General features: G+C 46.3%; 1 protein-coding gene across 1 annotated transcript in view; it reads left to right on the top strand.

The window, feature by feature from the left end:
- nav3 (neuron navigator 3) overlaps positions 1 to 18,893 on the top strand; it is a 110,090-nt gene that overhangs the window by 25,082 nt on the left and 66,115 nt on the right. The window contains exons 6-7 of the mRNA XM_076076100.1: positions 3,892 to 4,007; positions 12,040 to 12,148. Of these exons, the coding sequence (XP_075932215.1) occupies positions 3,892 to 4,007; positions 12,040 to 12,148 (225 nt within the window). The remainder of the gene's footprint in view (positions 1 to 3,891; positions 4,008 to 12,039; positions 12,149 to 18,893) is intronic.

The following is an 18,893-nucleotide window of genomic DNA, read 5'->3' as shown; positions in this document are numbered from 1 at the left end:
CTGAGATGCCTTTGTGCTCAGAGAGAAAGAGAGTTAGGAATCCCATTAAACAAGGCTTAATCCCTCACCCCTTCTCTCCCTCTCTCGTCTTCCTCCTCCGTTGTGCACAGTCAGCTTTGCCACGTTGAGCTGTGCCTCTTTCGAGCATTAGCATTACTTTAATCCCACTCGTTTAGCAAGTTTAAACTGCTGCGACCATCAGTCCTGGGCCAATAGCGGGTGATAGTCAGTTATGAAAGAAGGGTAGAAAACTGAAAGTGTAGAAGCACATACCATCTGTGATGTCTGCCACAGGTTTCTGAAGGAACATTTTGAGGCCTGGACTTGAGTTTACCACTTTCTGCCTTTTTTTGCTAATTGGGGAAGATAAATTCCAAATTGCGACATAGCGAGTCGATTTGATGTGGAACAACCAGTACAGCTTTACCGTTCACTAAGCTTTTACCAATCAACACCAAAAAACACATTGGCTATTAAGAGACTTGGGGAACCAATTCACAATTTGCATTTGGGGAGAGAAGCTGGAGGTTTCCTCTATCACATCAGTACAGCTTGAGTTTCTACTGGCCATTAGAAACCACATTATTGCAATAATCTCAGATTATTGATATTTAAAACTCTGATGTATCTGTCTTGATAGCCAACAGAGTCAATGGACTGTTTGGCTGTTAAGGCTCCGGCCAATTAGAATCAAGTACAGTGAAATTCATCCACGCGCCCTTACTCAATAGGAGGTGTTGAGGATCGGTGACAAAGGGACTGTGTAGAGGGCTAGTTGGTGAACTATTATAGCTCTCTTTTGTTTTTCTGTACTGGGCTGTTTACTGTCCTTGGCATGTTGTTTGTATAATTGTACATCACATCTGTTAAGTGTTCCTGAAAGTGGGGAACCTCTCCGAGCTAGCTGGCTCACTAACAGCCACTTGCATGTTCGTTGTAGTTCATCAAAGTTGTGCCAGCAAAACAAATAGCGCAGATCTAGTTCAGCCCCACAAGGGACTCCACAGATTGTTAGAATTGCACTAAAAATGAAACCCCTGGTTGTGTTTGCACTTAGCTCTTGCCTTTGAGTTAAAGTACAGATTCATTGCCCCCCCCCCCCCCCCCTAACCTTTGTCCACTGTGCCCAGGTATTTCCTTGCGAGCATATTTCTATAGCCTCCTCATCTTTGTCCTCCTCTTCTCTGGTTATAAATATTCTTCCTCCACCCAGCGTGCAGACAGCAAGCGTAAAGGCCTCCCGCTGTGCTGCAATTTACCATCATTTTCAGCCCAATTAGGCTTCTTTGTCTTGTTCACTTTCTCCTCTAAGCCCACTTCAAGGTGTTGTCTCTGCCAAGTTTAACAGATCGGAGTGGTTGCAGGACTTTGCCGCAGTTAGTGTGCAGGATTGATTTGGGTTCACCCCCTCAGTGTCTTCCTCTGCTCAGAAACAGTAGCAGGAATGATAGAAACAACACAATTCTACAGCCAGGGGTAAACCTTATTAGTGAAGTTACCCTTCCTTTTAATTAGAAAGAATTTTGTTTTTTTGTAAAAACTGAAATTGTTACCCTTTCCCCATATATATGCTTTCTTATTTTGGGCCCTGATTCTTGTGTGCAGCAGTAGTAGAGAATAACTCTGTTATTTGTGAATCCACCGAGGTGAGGGAAGTTTGCAGGAAGAGAAAAAAAAAGAAAAATAAGCTTTTTTCTCACATGAGCTGAAGTCACAGGCTGATGCTGCTGTTGCAATTGGAAGCCAATTTTTATCTGCAGCACTGCAGGTGGTGGTGGTGGTCCCCGGAGTGTGTGTGTGTGTGTGTGTGTGTGTGTGTGTGTGTGTGTGGCAGGGAATGAATACTGTACAGTAGCTTGTGCTGAGACCCGTCTGTGTGTTTTTGTATGCGAGCTTTACTGTGTGTATTCCAGGGTTTACATGTGCACGTGGTTGCAAGTGTTAGTTTGCACGCTTTTCGTTGTGTGTGTTTCTGTGTGTGTGTGTGTGAGTGTGTGCGTGCATTTGATTGTGTATCAACTGTCACCGGGTTTATTTTTTGCGTTGGTTTGTTATCGACTGTTTACACATACGCGGTTTTCCTTTCGTTCACCGCGTAGGACTGTTATCTCATGAAGGGTGTTTGGACTCGATCCTCGTTTCTTCAGATCGGCAAACAAACGGCGGAGCGTGATGCAGCTCCTGGTTGAGGAGGAGAGGCAGTTGCACACAAACACGCCTTCCACGCGCACGCACACTCTGAAGCCCTCACAGAAAGCGTCCCCTCCTCCCTTTAGAGGCGTCCATCTGTTGCACATGTGACAGACTAAAAACGGACTCAGAAATTCAGACTCTTTTCCTTGTTTAACACGACAAACACAGACAGCAGACTGGAGGCAAGGAAGGTACGATTCTAGCTGTTGCTCTCACCACTAGAATCTCTCAGTAACTGGTCTTTCTTGGACAAATGTGATGCTACATTTTTAATGTGACAATAGTATTTATTCCATTATAAATAAATACCAAATGGTGCTAATGGGACAAAAGGAACTTGGAAATAATTATGACAAGCTGACGATCTCAAACCATCTCCTCTTGAGATAGTCATGATAAGATTTTGTCTTTGCAAAGTTGAAGCACATATACACAGATATGGTCTTATATTTTGGATAGCGTAATATGGCATAAGTGTTGCCTTTTCCTGGTTTTCTTTTCCTGGTGCAGTAAAATAATGTCATTTCCTGAGCTCACCAGATTGTTCTAGCTGTTGTGTTATTTGCCTTTACCCACGTAGTCCTTATATCCACATCACTGACGATTATTTATCCAAAATCTCATTGTGTAAATATATTTGGAAAGCACCAATAGTCAACCTTAAAATATCGGCGCAATATTGGTATCGTGGTATTTGATTTTGTCCATGTCACCCAGCCCTAAACTTAGCCACAAATTCCCCCCCTCTCCGTCCAGAGCAGTGCTCGAACATCATTCTAAACTGAGCTTAAAGAGTGACTGAATAAATACAAGGAAGTAACCACCGAAACATCTTCACTGGCCTCCATGCTGCTTCCAGCTGTTTACTTACACTGTTTTCCATTGCGTTTGTGAAATTGAGCGTGACACACTAGAAAAACACCCAGAAAGGCGTATTAATCTACTGGGAATGGGACAGGAGTCAATCGGCTAGTTTTTGCGGGTTTTCTTGCGTTTAATAAAACCTGCATAAACGCGCTAATTTTGGTGGAAAAGGTGTAAAGCACTCGCCTCCCGAGGCTCTCTATGCTCCCAGCTCATTTTTCTATTGAGTCGCATTAAAGGAGAGCAGATTCCCAAAAAAATGAAAGCATGTCGGTGCAAAAAGACTTAGAGGATGAACAAAAGACAGCAAAAGTAATTGAACTATTTCCACTGGACTATTGCTAAACAAAGCAGTTCCAGTGAAGATGCACAATGCATTCCTTCACGGGAGGATAATCCGAAAATGCTTTGTTTAGCAAAATCGTTTTTGGGGATTTCCATGAGCCCACAAGTGGATGCAGGACACTTTGGTGATGCTGCACAGGAATCTTCTGGAAGTTTTTCAGCCGTTTTATAACCTTTGCTGTCTTTCGTTTGCACCGGGCGCTCCGCTCTCCTTAACGCCATTTCTTTATGGAGGGGAGTACTATCTACAATTCATATTGTTGTGGGGTGAACTCCTTTAGATAGTTTTGTTCTGAAGGAGTTTCGACATGTTCACCTGTGTTGAAAAAACACGATCCCATTGTTTGGCAGTGACTGAATATACCAGACAGCGCAGCAGCAATCGCCTCTTTCAGCCTTTTGAAGCGGCCGCAGTGGAGCTCCTCAGATATCTCAGCCCGCCTTTGTAACTGCTGCGTGTTGTTATTTTTCTCTCTCCTGTGCCTCCAGGACATTCTCAGAAAACGACTGCACCATGGTGGCCCCATCTGACCCCTGCCTCAGCCCCACCAAGGGAGAGCTGGTCTACAGCAAGACAGCCAAACAGTGCCTGGAGGAGATATCAGGTACAGGTACACACAGGCTCTGCATGCTTGATATTTGTCCGTGTGGGTGTGTAATGCCATGTGCATTACATATTTGTCTCCTCTAATACTGGTTATACACTGTCAGGATTTAACCTTGATCTGCTGTTCAGCGTTCATATTTAACTAATGTTGACCTGCTGCAATGCTCCTCTGTGTGTTTAGGATGCATTTACTCTCTTTAGGAAATAGAACAATTGGTTTTGCATACTTTGACGCTGTTGTATTACATTATGGATTAGCTGCCCTACATAACATTTAAGTGAGAGCAGGCTGCAGGGGTTTTAATGCAGAATAGCTAAAGAGTCGCTGCGGGATGGGAGGCTTTTTGAAGGCTACTGCTGTGTATAGCACAATGTACTAGTGTCATGCAGCTGGTGTGTAAGTGTGTTTTCGGTGTGTGTGTGTGTGTGTGTGTTAGTCGTGTTTACTGGGGGGATCCCTGTTCCGCGCCGGTTCCATGTGGTGAAGGGAAAAGGTCAGCGCTGACAGACGGACACAGGGAGCATCTGCGGCTCTTTGTTGTTTCTGTTTACATTCTTGCATGCCATCGTCGTGTTTTTAAAATCCCAGCTCTGCATCATCATCGATACGTACACATCATTTATTGTTTTCAGCTTCAGCAGAGGGATGGCTTTTGCAAAGAGTTGCTTGACATTTGATGGATGTTTTTTTTTTTTTATCCAAAGCTCATAACGTGTTAGTTCAGATATCTGAGTTCTTATGGAGGAATGGATGCACATCGCACATACACTACAACGGAGCAAGAAAACTGGGTATGGGAAGAGTTTTAAGCCTTAAAGAGATATCATTTGATTTAAGAAGGGTGTAGTGATAAGAGGCTGCAATCATTTAGAAACAGTACATTTTATCCAATATTTTGTACATTATTTATATTTGAGTTCATCATCCTTTTCAACGGCACCAGAAAGCTGCTGGCAGAACAGAAAGCCTACCGTTTGTTTGCAATGACTCCCAACATCTTTATCGTCCTTTAACTACGGTCAGTGGACATCTGAGCAATTGAGCTTCTGCAGCCGAGAGGTCAGTGCTGAGGGACATTTGACCAGCTTCTAACCACAAACTCCAAATTCTGACAAAGGAACAGGATGAGAGCTCAAAGCAGGCAACACAAACCACTGGCACAGACACATTCCATTGTTTCAAATGCATCTTGCCATTTGAAAAAGACTTCAGTGTCACAACTGCAACCCATTTCACATTAAAGAGGTTTGTGTTGCCGCACATTCCCCATTATCCACCGTATTGTCTGTTTTAAGCATTTTGTCATTGAGTTAGATCATGTGCTTCCAAATATTCTAAAATGATTTGGATTTTACATGTTTAGTAGAAAAATGCCATTTGGAATGAAACTCCATCCTTAGAATAACAGAAATAGCAGAGGGCGACATGGACGATGAATCAAACAAGCAATAAACTCAACGGCAAAAAAATAAGACGTCAAGTTCAAAGTGAAGCCGGAGAGACTCTGAGCGTCTACAAAGTGCAGCGTGCACAAACAACAGCGCGTGATTACAGGTTTCGGGAATGTCAGGTTTGGCTGCGACATTCCAGACATTTCCCTTCGGCCGCGGCTTTTCCGCAGCCCGTCATTTGAAGGATAGAATTAGACTGCGACGCGGACCGTTCCCTTTGTTTTGAGGTCCATTTCAAACGCTCCGCTCTCTGCTGTCACGCGTTTCATGGCCGTTTCACATCCTCCGCTTACTGCCCGACTCTTGCCCCGCAGAGGGGCAGAAATGAGTCCCTGGGAAGGAAATTCAAGTGTATGCAAATACCACAAACAACCACATGACAGGCCTGCTCAGTTTACTTGTACAAGCTCGTTATCCACGCGTTGATTTAAGCTTTTTGTGAAATTATTGGGAGACGAGGATAGTAAAAACAGCTGAGTCATTCCGAAGTAATTTTATTGACTTTTAAGAACATGCGATTAGGAAAACCTTAATTAGGGTTTCTGAGGCAACCTGCTTCCACTTACTAGCTATTGGTAACCACGATTAAACAATGTGGGGAAGACAGCTGTGAGTAATAGCGACAGGGCTAATAAGGCTTGCACTGATTGATGGGGGGTACGTGGGTTCTGTGGTCTCATTGTTGATCCGCGATAAGCCGCCGGCTCGCTGCTTTCGCTCCTCCAGATAGCATTTAATTAAGTCGGTCGGCCTGCGAGCTCACAGGTGCTGCTGTCCAAACAACTCACTGTCACATCGCGATGGAGAGATGAAGAGAAGAGAGAGGGTGGAGGATAGTGTGAGGGAGAACAAGACATGGGCTGGGAAGAGGAAGGGAGCGAGCAGAAAAGCGAGAGAACAAGAAGGATTAGGAGGAAGAGAGGGTGATGAGCAGTGAGAAGGAGGGTTGAGAGAGAGAGGGAGTACTGCAGGCTGCACGCAGGAACGAACAAGCAGACCGAGAGCTATGCGAGTCCGTTCTTTGGCTTCACCACCCGTTCGTTCTCCGCTGTGAGGAGAGAGGGACTGTCAGAGAGTCAGAGGGAAGGGGGCGCAGCAGAAGTGTAGCGGTGAGGTGGTAATTAAAGGAGAGACAGAAGGCGCAGGGAGGGAGATAAGAGTGAGCGAAAAGAGGCTGTCGTTTAATAGGGGGAAAAGATAAAGAGAGCGCGGGAGGGGAGAGGGAGAGAGGACGCGTTGGTGAGGGAAGAGAGATGTAGCGACTCCACGCCCCTGATCGTGGTGGAGGAAGAAGACATGAGGACGGGAGACAGAGTGGAAGGAACAAGTGTTTGCGTCCGGCTCGACGTCTCGCCGTGACCATGGAGCGACTCAAGGATGGATCTGGATTCTACCTGCATGCCTGAGAGGGAGCTTTCCTCTCTGATCTTCGACCAAGCCCACCAAAGCTTGGAGCTCAGTCGGGAGGCGTGGGACGCATCTCTCTGCCTCCTCCGTCCCCCACCCCGGTTCCTCCTTTACTCCACTCGCTCTCCCATTGACAGTGCGGCCACGATGTGAAGCGGACCGCTGCGCACAGGTGGATCCACTTGCATATACAGTTTCTCCCACGGAGGCGGAAAGGTAAGCCGGATAAAGGGAGGGGAGCGGTGAGCCAGAGATGAAGAGAGGAGCGGAGTTCTCGGTGTATCAGGGAGGCAGCCCGGCTCGACGGCCTCCCCAGCCTCTCCCCGACAACCTCAACCTGCGGATCAAGCAGCGCTCGCTCACAAACCTGACCCTGCTCAGCGACGGCGAGCAGCGGGTTTACTCCTTCGAGCTGGACGAGCCGCCGCCTCTCCTTTCCCGACCCCGGAGCTCGCCGCTGCACTCGTCCTGCACACAGCGGGCGGGAGGCAGCCTGCAGGGAAGCCCCAGGAAGGAGGTGGTCACAAGGGGCGGAGGCGCGCAGGGCACCACGGCTCGATCCCTGTCGCTCTCCCTCACCAAGGTGCTCTCTCAGTCGGAGCACTCCCTCATCCCGGTCCCATGGCGGTGCACGGGCGCGGGCGGGCGACCGCAGCGGGCGTCGTACAGCGGCCACCCACGGACGGAGCCGGCGCGGACGTCCAGGGGAGAGGGGGGAACAGGCGAAGAGGGCAGCAGCGGGCGCTCAGACGAGGAGCCGGCGGCGGGCAGGGCTGGCGGGAAGAGGGTAGGCAGGGAGAAGGACAGCGGGTACTGGGCGGAGGAGGAGGTCTCAGGGGGAGGTCCTCGCGAGGGAACGGCTCAGCTGGATAAAGAGTTGATCCTCACCATGCTGGGCGACCTGGAGCAGGTGCTGCACACACAGCCCCGCCCACGTAAGTCAACACGGTCAGGAAATGAGCATGAATGTGGACATTCATAGGCACAATAAAAAGGATTACTTTGACAACACCGGAAATTGGAAACTTTGTACAGGAAGTAAAAAAAACTCCCGTTAATGTGAAGTTTTGGTTAAGTTAAAAAATGCAAACTTGGACAGAATATTATAATGTCAAAGCAGAAAAAGCCTTCAATAAGCCGGTTATTTTCTTAATGCTCTTGACGATTTCTCAGGGCACACTATTAGCATTTTAAGACATTATTCAAAAGAAATTCGTAAGACGGGGCCGGGACACACACCCTCCCTCGTGCAATTCACACGCACACACTCACCCAGTACATCCACAGGGTTTACACAAGCAGCAAGTAGTTTGATGTCATGGACACAGGCGGATTTACACACATCCTTTTTTATCACTTGCATCCGCACACTGTCACACTCTGGAAATGCAGCTCTCTGCCGTGTGTGTGTGTGTGTGTGCAGCATTGTTAAGTGTCATGCTGTGAATTAACGTCAAGCTGGCCACAGTGTGATTCTGGAAAGAGCACCCATGTAACAAACCTAGCTTTGATGCTTGAGGGAAGGGGACATGGGAGGTGGGGGATGTTCAGCTGATAAGATGGACCATTTATTCCAACAGATTCTATTGTCACTCTACAGACAAAGCAAAAGTATAATGCACAGCAGAGCAGGGAGAGCTTTGGCGGTGGGCAGATTGCTGATTTCCTGTAAGCGGGATCACGGCATGATGCAGCAGGAAGAAGAAATGCCTTGAGATGGAGATGAAGAAAAAATCTCCACCGACACCCACTGAAAAAGCACTGCTTGTATTCCTTGCACCCTCCCTCGCGGCCTGTGACTCACGCAGCCAACATAATCAATAGCTTATTATTACACCTGCGTGTGCGTTTATCCGCACTCTGTTCATGCATACAGGTGCATGCCTCTGTACGCGTGTTGCTACAAGTGTTTCGGGGATATCCTGTACGGATATCTGAGAAGCCGTTTCCATCCTTAAAGAACTCGTCCACCCTGTCAAAGTTGTCTTTCAAAGTATCCAGCTGCTGATGTGGCGGTTTGAGCTTTCAGGCCCCCTGGGAGCCGTTGTCGTTGATACGCATTAATGATGCGACGCCTGTTAGGACATACACACACACACACACACATTCAGCAACAGGGCAATAAACAAACGTGTGGATATATCGATCCGTCTGTGTGTGTGTGTGTGTGTGTGTGTGTGTGTGTGTGTGTGTGTGTGTGTGTGTGTGTGTGTGTGTGTGTGTGTGTGTGTGTGTGTGTGTGTGTGTGTGTGTGTGTGTGTGTGTGTGTGTGTGTGTGTGTGTGTGTGTGTGTGTGTGTGTGTGTGTGTGTGTGTGTGTGTGTGAGCTGCCATGGCGACACTCCAGTGACTGACAGCCAAAGCTTCATTCAGGCTGATTTGTGACAAACCGCTGTAACAACGGTAGAGCTGGCTACTTGTGCGTTTGTCTGTACATATGCGTGTGTGTGTTGGCATGCGCTTGTATAATTAGAGGACTGGGATGGTTCCCTAATAGTATTCAGCTAGAGCGAGGGGCATCGGCACCAGATCCCATGCATTATTTAAAGAGAGCGAGGGAGAGAGGGAGAACTGGCACTACAGCACCCGCTGCTTCAGTGCGTGTGTGCGTAAATGTGTCAGTCCCAAATTACAGTTGTTTGCAAGTTTATCTCGAGCACCTCATATGTGTGTGTTTCTAGGCCCATGTGTGCATGTGTACCTTCCCTCTCCTTCCGTCCGTGCCCTTTTCGATCCTCTCCACGGACCTGGTCTCAGTTTGGCTGCTTCTCAGCCTCACTGGGAGCCGAGAGCTGGACGCGCAGCTTGAATCTAAATGAATGCCTCGTGGCTTCTCGCCTCTCTGCGGCGCCGCAAAGTTGAAACCACGGCTACACGCATGTATAAGTCGCCTCTACGAAGGGAATTTAGCTTAGCTCATTCCTGCAGCTCTCCTTGATCCAAATAACGGGAGCTGAGCTGGTTAAATCGCTCACAGGTATTGGTGTGTATTTTTTTCTAACACCAATGCGTGCGTGCATATGTTTGTTTGTGTGTGGGGCTGCAGGACTCCTGCACACACACACACACAGGAAAAAAAAGAAGCATAAATGCACACACACGCCTCTGGCCGCTTCTCAATGTTGCATGAGGTGTCTGTTCATGGTGGCGTCTCCAGGGCCAGATCTCCTCATGTCACTTTTATAATGGGATCGTAATTGGATCTTTCTCGAAGGGGCCCTGGTGAGAGGAGGAGAGGACAGGAGAGGAGGAGGAGGAGGAGGAGCAAGGAAGATGGGAGAAAAAAGGAAGAAGAATTGGAGAACATCAGATCACAGGGGTGCTTTGAGTTTGTGGCAGCAGAGATCCGTCAACCTGCTGGGGAATGACAGCATATCATTCGTCTCACAGCTCTGTTTTAGATGAGACTGGAACTCATTCAGGGCTTCCGCCAACACACATTCCTTAGCTCAGAAGTGACCCACGGATTTCTAATTACTGGCCATATAGTGCGAAAATCTGATACGGGGTCGGAGGTGAAGAGCATGGGTCACCACCTCCACCTCGCATAATCTTCCGTCTGTTTGCTCCGCGAAGACAAAACATGACCTCAATTATGCCAGACTGCGAGGTCATTACACAGTTTGATACCAAATAATTGAGGTCATGTCTTGAATTCATTTTGGAAAAATGCAGACAGTGTTTGAATCTACAAGTCTTCAAACAATGTGACCGAGACAAAGTTAACCAGTATTAAATCCTGTCTTTGGCAGCCGCATTTTCAGCTTATTCGTTGGAGTTTTATAGCATTTAAAAAGAAAGACGATTGCAGTAAAAGGAAGAAAAAGGTTCAGTTGATGTCACCTATATTTAAAAAGGTCTTTCTACAGGACAGATCGTCACGGCATGTAAAAGAAAGCGACTCTGTGCCACAGTGCTGGACAAGGTGACTCCAACATTGTGTGCCGCCACACAGCGTACGCTAAAGTAGAATAGGCGGCAGTGTCGAGCTGGTCTGTTTAAATCAAGTCATTTTTTACAGTGTGGCGGGAAAAAGACAGGAACTGTAGAAATAATGCAGAGCACAATTGTTATTCGAATGGAATGTATACAGTCTGTGCATTTTTGCTGGAAAAGTTATCCAAATGCCTTGAGGGCAACTCTGAAATTGATACATTAATCCAGGGAAAACTGGCTCAGCTGATTTGCTTCTTTCCAACACCGACCTGCATCATAATCCGGCATCAACACCTCAGCATTTCTTCTCCTCTCTGGCACTGAGCTGCACCACAGAAGTCGCTGGAGGCTTTTTTTTTCAAAAACCTCCAACCCACCGCCGCTCCCATTCGTCCCGGGTCGCTGTAATCACAGCAACATGCTCCTCGCGCTCGTCTTACCATGTGTTGTCATCTCGTTGCACCAGATCTGCTGGCTCATTCGTCTCCACCACGGAGACTTCCGGCGGCACCTTGCAACCCGGAAGAGCAGTGTGACCACCGTCCATTTATACCTCTCATGCCACTCGTCATTGACCCATTACCCGGCCCGTGGCCATAGGCTAGCCTGACGAGCGAGCAGAGAGGCTTGACTGGAGGAGACAAGCAGATACTTTGGTCTGCGCCCACAGCTCGCAGTCCCGAAGTGTTGCCCACCCTGTGCTTGTTGGCAGCACACTTTAGAATAGGCCTAAGTGAAGTTCTGTAAACATGGCACTTAGACGAACATGAAACATATGATTCTTAGCTGCATGCTGATGTAGGGCGAGGGTGGCAGCGCTCTGACAGAGTTGCTTTCGCGGGCACGTCTGTGTCCCGCACTAACAGACGAAGCACGCGTGGTGTCACGGCACGACATTTCTGCATTGGCCTGAAGGAAAGATGTCAGCGCTGCATAAAATAATGTATCCACTTCTCAGACTAAAAAAAGAAAATGTGTGTGACGCAGCCTGACAGGCCGATTCATTGAACGGCTTCCCAATTGTCAGCACGGGGTTTCAGAGACGGGCGCCCGTTGCCGGCTGTCGCCGTGATCTGTCGTCATTTTGTGTCCCTACGGAGACGTTCAATAAAATGCTGCATGTCAGATGTCTTCCTCGCTTCTTGTATTGCGTGTGTAGCCTTTGTGGTTGTGGGTGGGTGCTGTGTGTGTGTCTCCGAACCTCTCAGTAAATCATGTAAAAATGCGTGTCTCTAGGAGAGGACCCTGAGACGAGACGCATGAGGACGGTGAAGAACATCGCCGACCTGCGGCAGAACCTGGAAGAAACCATGTCCAATCTACGGGGGACACAGATCAGCCACAGGTAAGGCACACAGATGGTACGACCCATTATTTACTGGGGATAGTAAATGACTCTGGTCTGGTTTTTGGTTAAGAAAAGGGATACGGACAATGAATTGCCTCGTTTATTTGTAGGGCCGCGTGCATAAGGGACAACAAGAGATTGGTTCCTTAAAGGAGAATATTGTTATTTCCCATTCATATCCCCTTGCCACAATTTCCCAGGCACTACCAAGTACCATCAAGCCTCTAGTCATACACTCACTAGACTGTAACTATCGCAGTAGTTCACTCCTAAAACACAGTCTAAAAGTTCTTAAAGTCAATCTGTTTTATTCATGAAGTTTAAAATGAGCTCCACAAATCAGAATACATTTTTTAAAGCAATTGAAAATGTCAACCTAATTGAGTTGTTTCAGGGTTGAAGTGAATTATGTTGCCTTCAGGCCGCTGTGTTATTTAACCGAGACAATAGTGAAATGTAGCACCTCAAATAGGATCATAAATCTCTCACAACCCAAATATAAATGTTCCCATCTGCTTCTTAGGTGGCTCACTTAGTTATTTATACTTTTGCTGGCGTTAGATTATAGTTACCTTGCGTGTGTTATATCCGACCACTGCTGCAACATTTGCCCACTCCCCCCCGCAGGCAGCACCCAACTTCAGTCAGACACTGTTTTAGAAGTAAACCAAGTGCAGAGAAAAGGGATTTGCCTGCCAGTGTTTATTTTAAGACACTTCCACCTTTTTGAGAGACTATTATGCAGTCACGTCTAAAGTTCACTTTCCGTCTGAACAATGAGAAAAGTTGGTCCATTGTTTTTCGGCTCGTTCAGGCCAACTCTGCTTCCCACTAACTCCTAGAATTATCTGGCTCTTTAGCTGCTAAATGCTGCTAAGTGTCTGTCTGCTTTTTCGGGACTGGAAACGCAGTGTACTGTTGGTTTTAAGAGCTCTTCGGCTCAGAACGCCCGGCTGCTGCATCTGGAAACAACACTGATGATGCTGAGAGTGAACCAAAACAATAAAGTTTAAGGCTGTGCCAAAAACAGTGAGTTACAAGAAAAAAAACACACTCCACAGAGCTGAGGTGGTGATGAATTTCTATGGGTTTGTCACTACAAGTGACCCCCTTTCACATTACACATTTGATCCGTTGGAAATGTGAAATTATTAGTCGAAGCAGCTTCGCAAAATAATTATGCTAATGTTGCTTGCGGGTATATGATAGTGTCTCCGTGACCCTCAACAGGAAATAAAAAAAGGAGAAGGTAGCACCTATTTTTGTCGCAAGAACAACAGCGCAACCAGAACGTCACCATTCAGCTGCAGCCTATAGGCCTGTTTTCAGAGGCTATTTTCACACCGACTGAGACATGTTTAGCTTCCTCAAAGACTGTGAAGGAGACCCACCAAAGTCACGACCAATAACCACTGAAAATAACCAAAGTTTCCTTTGTGATCACATTTTCCCATCCCAGCACTTATTATGCGAGTTTCCCTGTGCGTCCGTTGTCCTTGGAAAACAGAAGCGGCTCAGATGTTGATATCTCTGACTCAGTTCACCACACCGATCCAACAGGGAGATACGTCTCCAATTGTTAATGATGTTCCCTCTGTTGCCATGCCTTCTTCTCCTCCGCGTTTTTTTCTGGATTTAATTAGAAAAGTACAGGAGCCACCTTCCTCACCAGCTGGCGCACATGTAATGACATTTCAGGAGTTGATGGACAACCGGCACCTTAAAAGGCCGTCCCATCTGTGAGCCACGGGGACAGTCTAAACAGTGTGGAAGCTGCGGCTCGGGCGAGGACGAAATGATAACCATTGGTTTGTGTCGGCTCCCCCCGGGCAGCAGCTCCCCGCTCTGTCTCTCCCCCTCTCCCCCTCTCCCTTAGTCTATTATTTTGTGTTTTGCCCCATTTGCAGTGGAAGATGGTGGCCGGGCTGCAGACAGCCATGACAGATGGCAGTCTGTGTGTGTGCATTTGTTTTCTACTTCTTTTTTTTTTGTCCTCAGAGGAGTCTCAGCCAGGCGCGATCAATAGAGTGCCATTGTCTTATCGCCGCGTTTTATTCTGGCGGGGGCCCACGGGGATGGGGTGGGAGGTGTTTGATTGGTCTGAGACGGACAGTCATCATGATGCATCATCGTCATCAGCATCATATACGGTGTGTCTGCACGTGTGTGAGCAGTAAGCAGCCATTAGATTAAACGTGGGACAAAAAGGGAAGTCGGCTCCTGTGTGTGAGCCTCTGCGGACATGTTTGTATTCTCAATGTAAGGATAGTCTCAGAGTCCGCATGCCAATCCTGTCCGTGACAGAAGCCCGACCGGACCATCTTAATCTCTCCCATGGAGGAGAAACGGCTCTGAAGCACCTTCAGTAATTAATCGCCGCTATGCTCGAGCAGACAAGACTGTCATATTCAGCGCTTTGAGATTCGCTCTCCGTACCTGGTTATACCTCATTCATGCAGACTGGGTTTTAGGACCGCCAGCTGGAGCCATCACAACATGGACATGGAGTCCACTAGCGCAGAAACAGACACCGTAGTTCCCTCTTTCTTTAAGGGTAACCGCACTGAGCTAGTAGAAACATTATGATTGTTTTACGTGTCACAGATAGAATAACAAATTGTCCTCATCTATGCTCCTCAAAAGAGCAGAAGTTTTATGCTCCGTATTAAAGTATATTTGTGAAGGTGTAATCAGGATCCTTCTTTTCAAATTGTTCTTTATATAGCTAAAATAGAGTTATAGCTAAAAGTTTTACTTACTTATTTAAAGTGTTTTCCATTCATAGTTTTGGGGATTTTTAAATTATATGGAGGAATTTTTATGCCTTTTATGTGGAATGACTTGTAGCACAAGTACCCGACTGGATGCGAACCAGCGATACCGCGATTCAGAGTTAGCCCCCCTGACACCCAGGTCACCAGGGAGCCCCAATATTTTTCAATTATAACTTTTTTTATGATCTTCACTGTTTTTTTGTCACCACTAGTGCTGTTTTCACACAGCAATACGCTACAAGTACAATGGAGGCTACAAACTGGCGGCAGACACTTGCAGCCAGCACAAAGCTGGCTCAACCTTTTTTCAGCGCTCCAATGACGTGGTGAGGCGTCAGCCAATCTGTATGAGTTGTGTTACTGTCGAAAAAGGAAACATAACTACGTCAACGAGCGCTCGAGCAACAATTTAACGCCGACTCGCTGAAAGTGTAGCTGGCAACACTGGCCGTGTTATTGCTCGTAGTGTGAACACAGTATTGCCCCCCCCCCCCCCCCCCCCCCCGTGTTGTCTCATGCAGCCAGCTCAATGCAAATACAAGCCCAAAACACCAACTCTACATTCTTCAGCCTGTCCCTAGGTTCACTGCTACGTTATGGAGCTCACTAATACCGACTTTTTCCCCACATTAGTTTTGCATCATTATGCTTGGGGCTCTCTGTTACATTCCCCTGCTCCATAAAGACTTTACTGCCAGAAGTTCCACATGCATCATAAACATTTAGATTGAAGCTAACTAAAAATTGCATTGGTGGCAGCTAATGTTACCTAAAATTACTGACCCGGTTGAAAAAACTTCATGTGGTTGAGCTACAGTTTCCGCGGCCCTGAAAGCGTGGCCCTTTCTCTTTGAGCTGACCATGCTGCTTTGATGCTGCAGCCATCACGGCAGCTCAGTTCACATCCGCAAATTCCCTCAGAGATCCCGATGTGTTGGGGCCGCACAGACGATCTGTATTGATGAAAAAACACATTGAGTATCCTCCACTGTTTTTTTTTCTATCCAGACAATGAAAAATGTTATTGATTGGCATTTAAACTGGGGGGGGGGGGGACATCTGCATGTGTGAAGAAATGCTGTCATCTTCAAGGACGAACCTGGCACAGCAAACAGAGAAGCCAAATCGGGGTCCTGGGGGATCCCCGTCTGGTCCCATGGCGATTCAGCAACCCACCAGATGACTTACTGAGCATGATAGCTTCACCCGTTCTGGTTTGTTTATTTTGTCTTCACATTTTTTGAGTATGGAGAGAAACGGGGCAGGCTAAATTATTCATTGCTTTTGAATTGGGGAGAAAGCCGGTTTTCTTTGTAGATATACAATTGGCTGACGCGTCATTACCAAGCGATTTGCAAAGATTGCAACCGTAACGCAGAAATGAGGCCAAAGTTGCCAAAATTACTAGTTCCTACCAGTAATGATGTTTCAAAGCCAGAGACACTTTTCAATCCCCGACAATGTTCCTGCGAGAGCAGTCCGACTGAGTGGAGGAGGGACGGGATTCAGCTGGAGGAAGGTAACACACGTTTTTTAGTCCATGATAAAGCGACTGGCTTGTGTGTGCACGTGTGTGAGTAATGGTTGTGTTGGCGATCCAGACTGAAGATGTGTGTCTGTGATGGCGGTGAGCTACCGCTCTGAATCGCTCTCAGACTAGCAGCGTTTAACATCTGCCAGCAGCATTGCCAGCCTCCCTGCAACACACACACACACAAAACAAGGCAGCGGCACATGCCAGTTTCATTCTGCCCCGCCAAAGCTGAAGAGCAGTAACTCAGCAAGCATCCGTTGCCGACTTACAATGTGCATATTGGATATCCACTGCAAAAATAAGTCTGATTGTATAGAAGTCTATGAGAAAATGACTCTACTTCTCTCTTGATTTATTACCTCAGTAAACATTGTAAACATGAGTTTATGGTCTCAATCTCTAGTTTCAAGTCTTCTTCAATACAGCATGATGTTCATTTAGTCAATTATGGTCCAGTTAGAGTCAAATAGACCATAAAGCAGGGTATGATTTAGGGCGGGGCTATGCAAATCCCTCCCCAGCTCCACCCTCTCGTACAAAGTCTTTGTTGTGATGTCACTCTCAGTTTATGGTGCGGACTGCACTCAAGTTCACACCAGACTCCCATAGAGGGCCGATGATGTGTTTAGCTGCAATAGTTTTGTCTGAAGAGACAAACACAGCCTGTGTGTTTTACAGTGGATCCTTTCACTGTAAAACCAAAACTCATGGCAGTCTTCTAAAATATATTCATCTCAATGAGTCTAGAGTCTGATACTATTTCACTTTTTAGGTGATCTAGATTGGATTGTTATTTGACAGACTGCAGATGACTGCCGGAGTTAAATCTCCTGCCATTACTCAATAAGTATCGATCATAAACTAGACTTGAGGTTTACAATCTTCTCATAAGCTCTTGCCTTCATAGGGCTGATTAAACCTCCACCATAAATGTTCATGCAAGCCTACCAATTTGAACATGAAGCCCTGAGAGGCAAGTAATAAGGGAAAGAGTTGCTCTTAAGAACAGGTGGAATAAAAGCCAGGATAATCTTCCTTTCCTTCAATTTTACTGATTTGCTTTTATTATACTTATTATTATACTTACTTTTACTATATGTACCTTGTTTTTTGAGTCCATGGACAAATTCTCACTGAGAAGAAAACGTGAATGCTTTTAGTCCTATTTAGAAGATGGGCTAATGTCGTATTTTTTGTTCACCTGTTTTCACAGACGAACAAAAAAAAAAATAGAATAAGTATCTTTGCATGCAAAACCTCTTTTCCCACTTCTTTAACGGATTTTAGGAACTTAGGATGGTCCTGACCAATTTTTTTTCACCTGTTCTTAAAGGTGCAAAATTCAGAGCATATCTATTGCCTCCACACGGCTCTCAATATGAGGACGTCTGAGCCGGCAGCTTGCGGTCCATGGTGCTAACAGCGCAAACAACGGCAACAGTGCTGACAAAGCTAACAGCGTTTATCCGAGGGGGAGCTGGAGGTGCTACGCTTTTGCAATTGCACTGTCGGCTGGACTCAACTAAAATAATAGAACTGCCGCTATGAAAAAATCCCGTGGCTGATATTGTACATGACATTTGAGAGCCTTTGAAGTGGTTCCGCAGAATTTTTACCAAGATCGGTGAAGGAGCCAGGAGAAATACATGTTTAACTGTTAAACTCTCAGACCTCATTAGCAGGAGAAAAGTTCCAGTGTATTTATATTCAGCATTGCTCAGCAATAACCAATCCCCTGCTGTCAACATGGATTCTTCTCCTGCTGAGCTCTTGGCTAAACAAAATAGTCTCCCTCTGTTAGGATTTATTTTGGTTTTTGGTTCTGCTTTATACTAGACAGTGAAAAAGCAACAGGGTTTATGGGAAATGAGGCTTTAGTAATAAGGTAACAATATATTGTATGTATGGCTCTTATCGTACATTTTAGAATGTATTACATTGTGTGTTTTTTAATAGAACGTGTATGTTCATATGTATGTTCATATGTGGTAGGTCTTAAATATCTCGGCACCTTTGCCTTTACTTCCTGCTCAGCCATATCCTTCGTTTTGCATGCTCATTTATCTCAACACATACACACCCACACAGTCTCCCTCAGTGTATCTGCCTCTCTTCTTCTTCTTTTTCTCTCTCTCTCTCTCTCTGCTGCCTGGAGATAAAGATAAGCTGATTTAGCAAGCTACATTGTGTACCAATGGTTAAATGATTTTGATTTCTATACCGCGACAAATTGATTTCTGTATCGTCACAATCTGCTGTGATCGCTTTTCAGATATGCAGCTGTTTTGTTTTTTTCTGTTGTCGTTATGTTTGTTTAATTTGGCTTGTCGGACATGACACTGCGCGTGTCACTGGTTTTGTGTGTGTGTGTTGATCTCGGGAGGTGTTGACGGAGATGTGTTGCGAATATGGCTGGCCTCGCTGCCCCTGTCAT

This window comes from Anarhichas minor, unplaced genomic scaffold, assembly GCF_050575085.1.
Source record: "Anarhichas minor isolate MPS153535 unplaced genomic scaffold, ASM5057508v1 ptg000055l, whole genome shotgun sequence".
NCBI classification, from domain to species: domain Eukaryota; kingdom Metazoa; phylum Chordata; class Actinopteri; order Perciformes; family Anarhichadidae; genus Anarhichas; species Anarhichas minor.
This window is presented reverse-complemented; position numbering and strand designations above follow the sequence as displayed.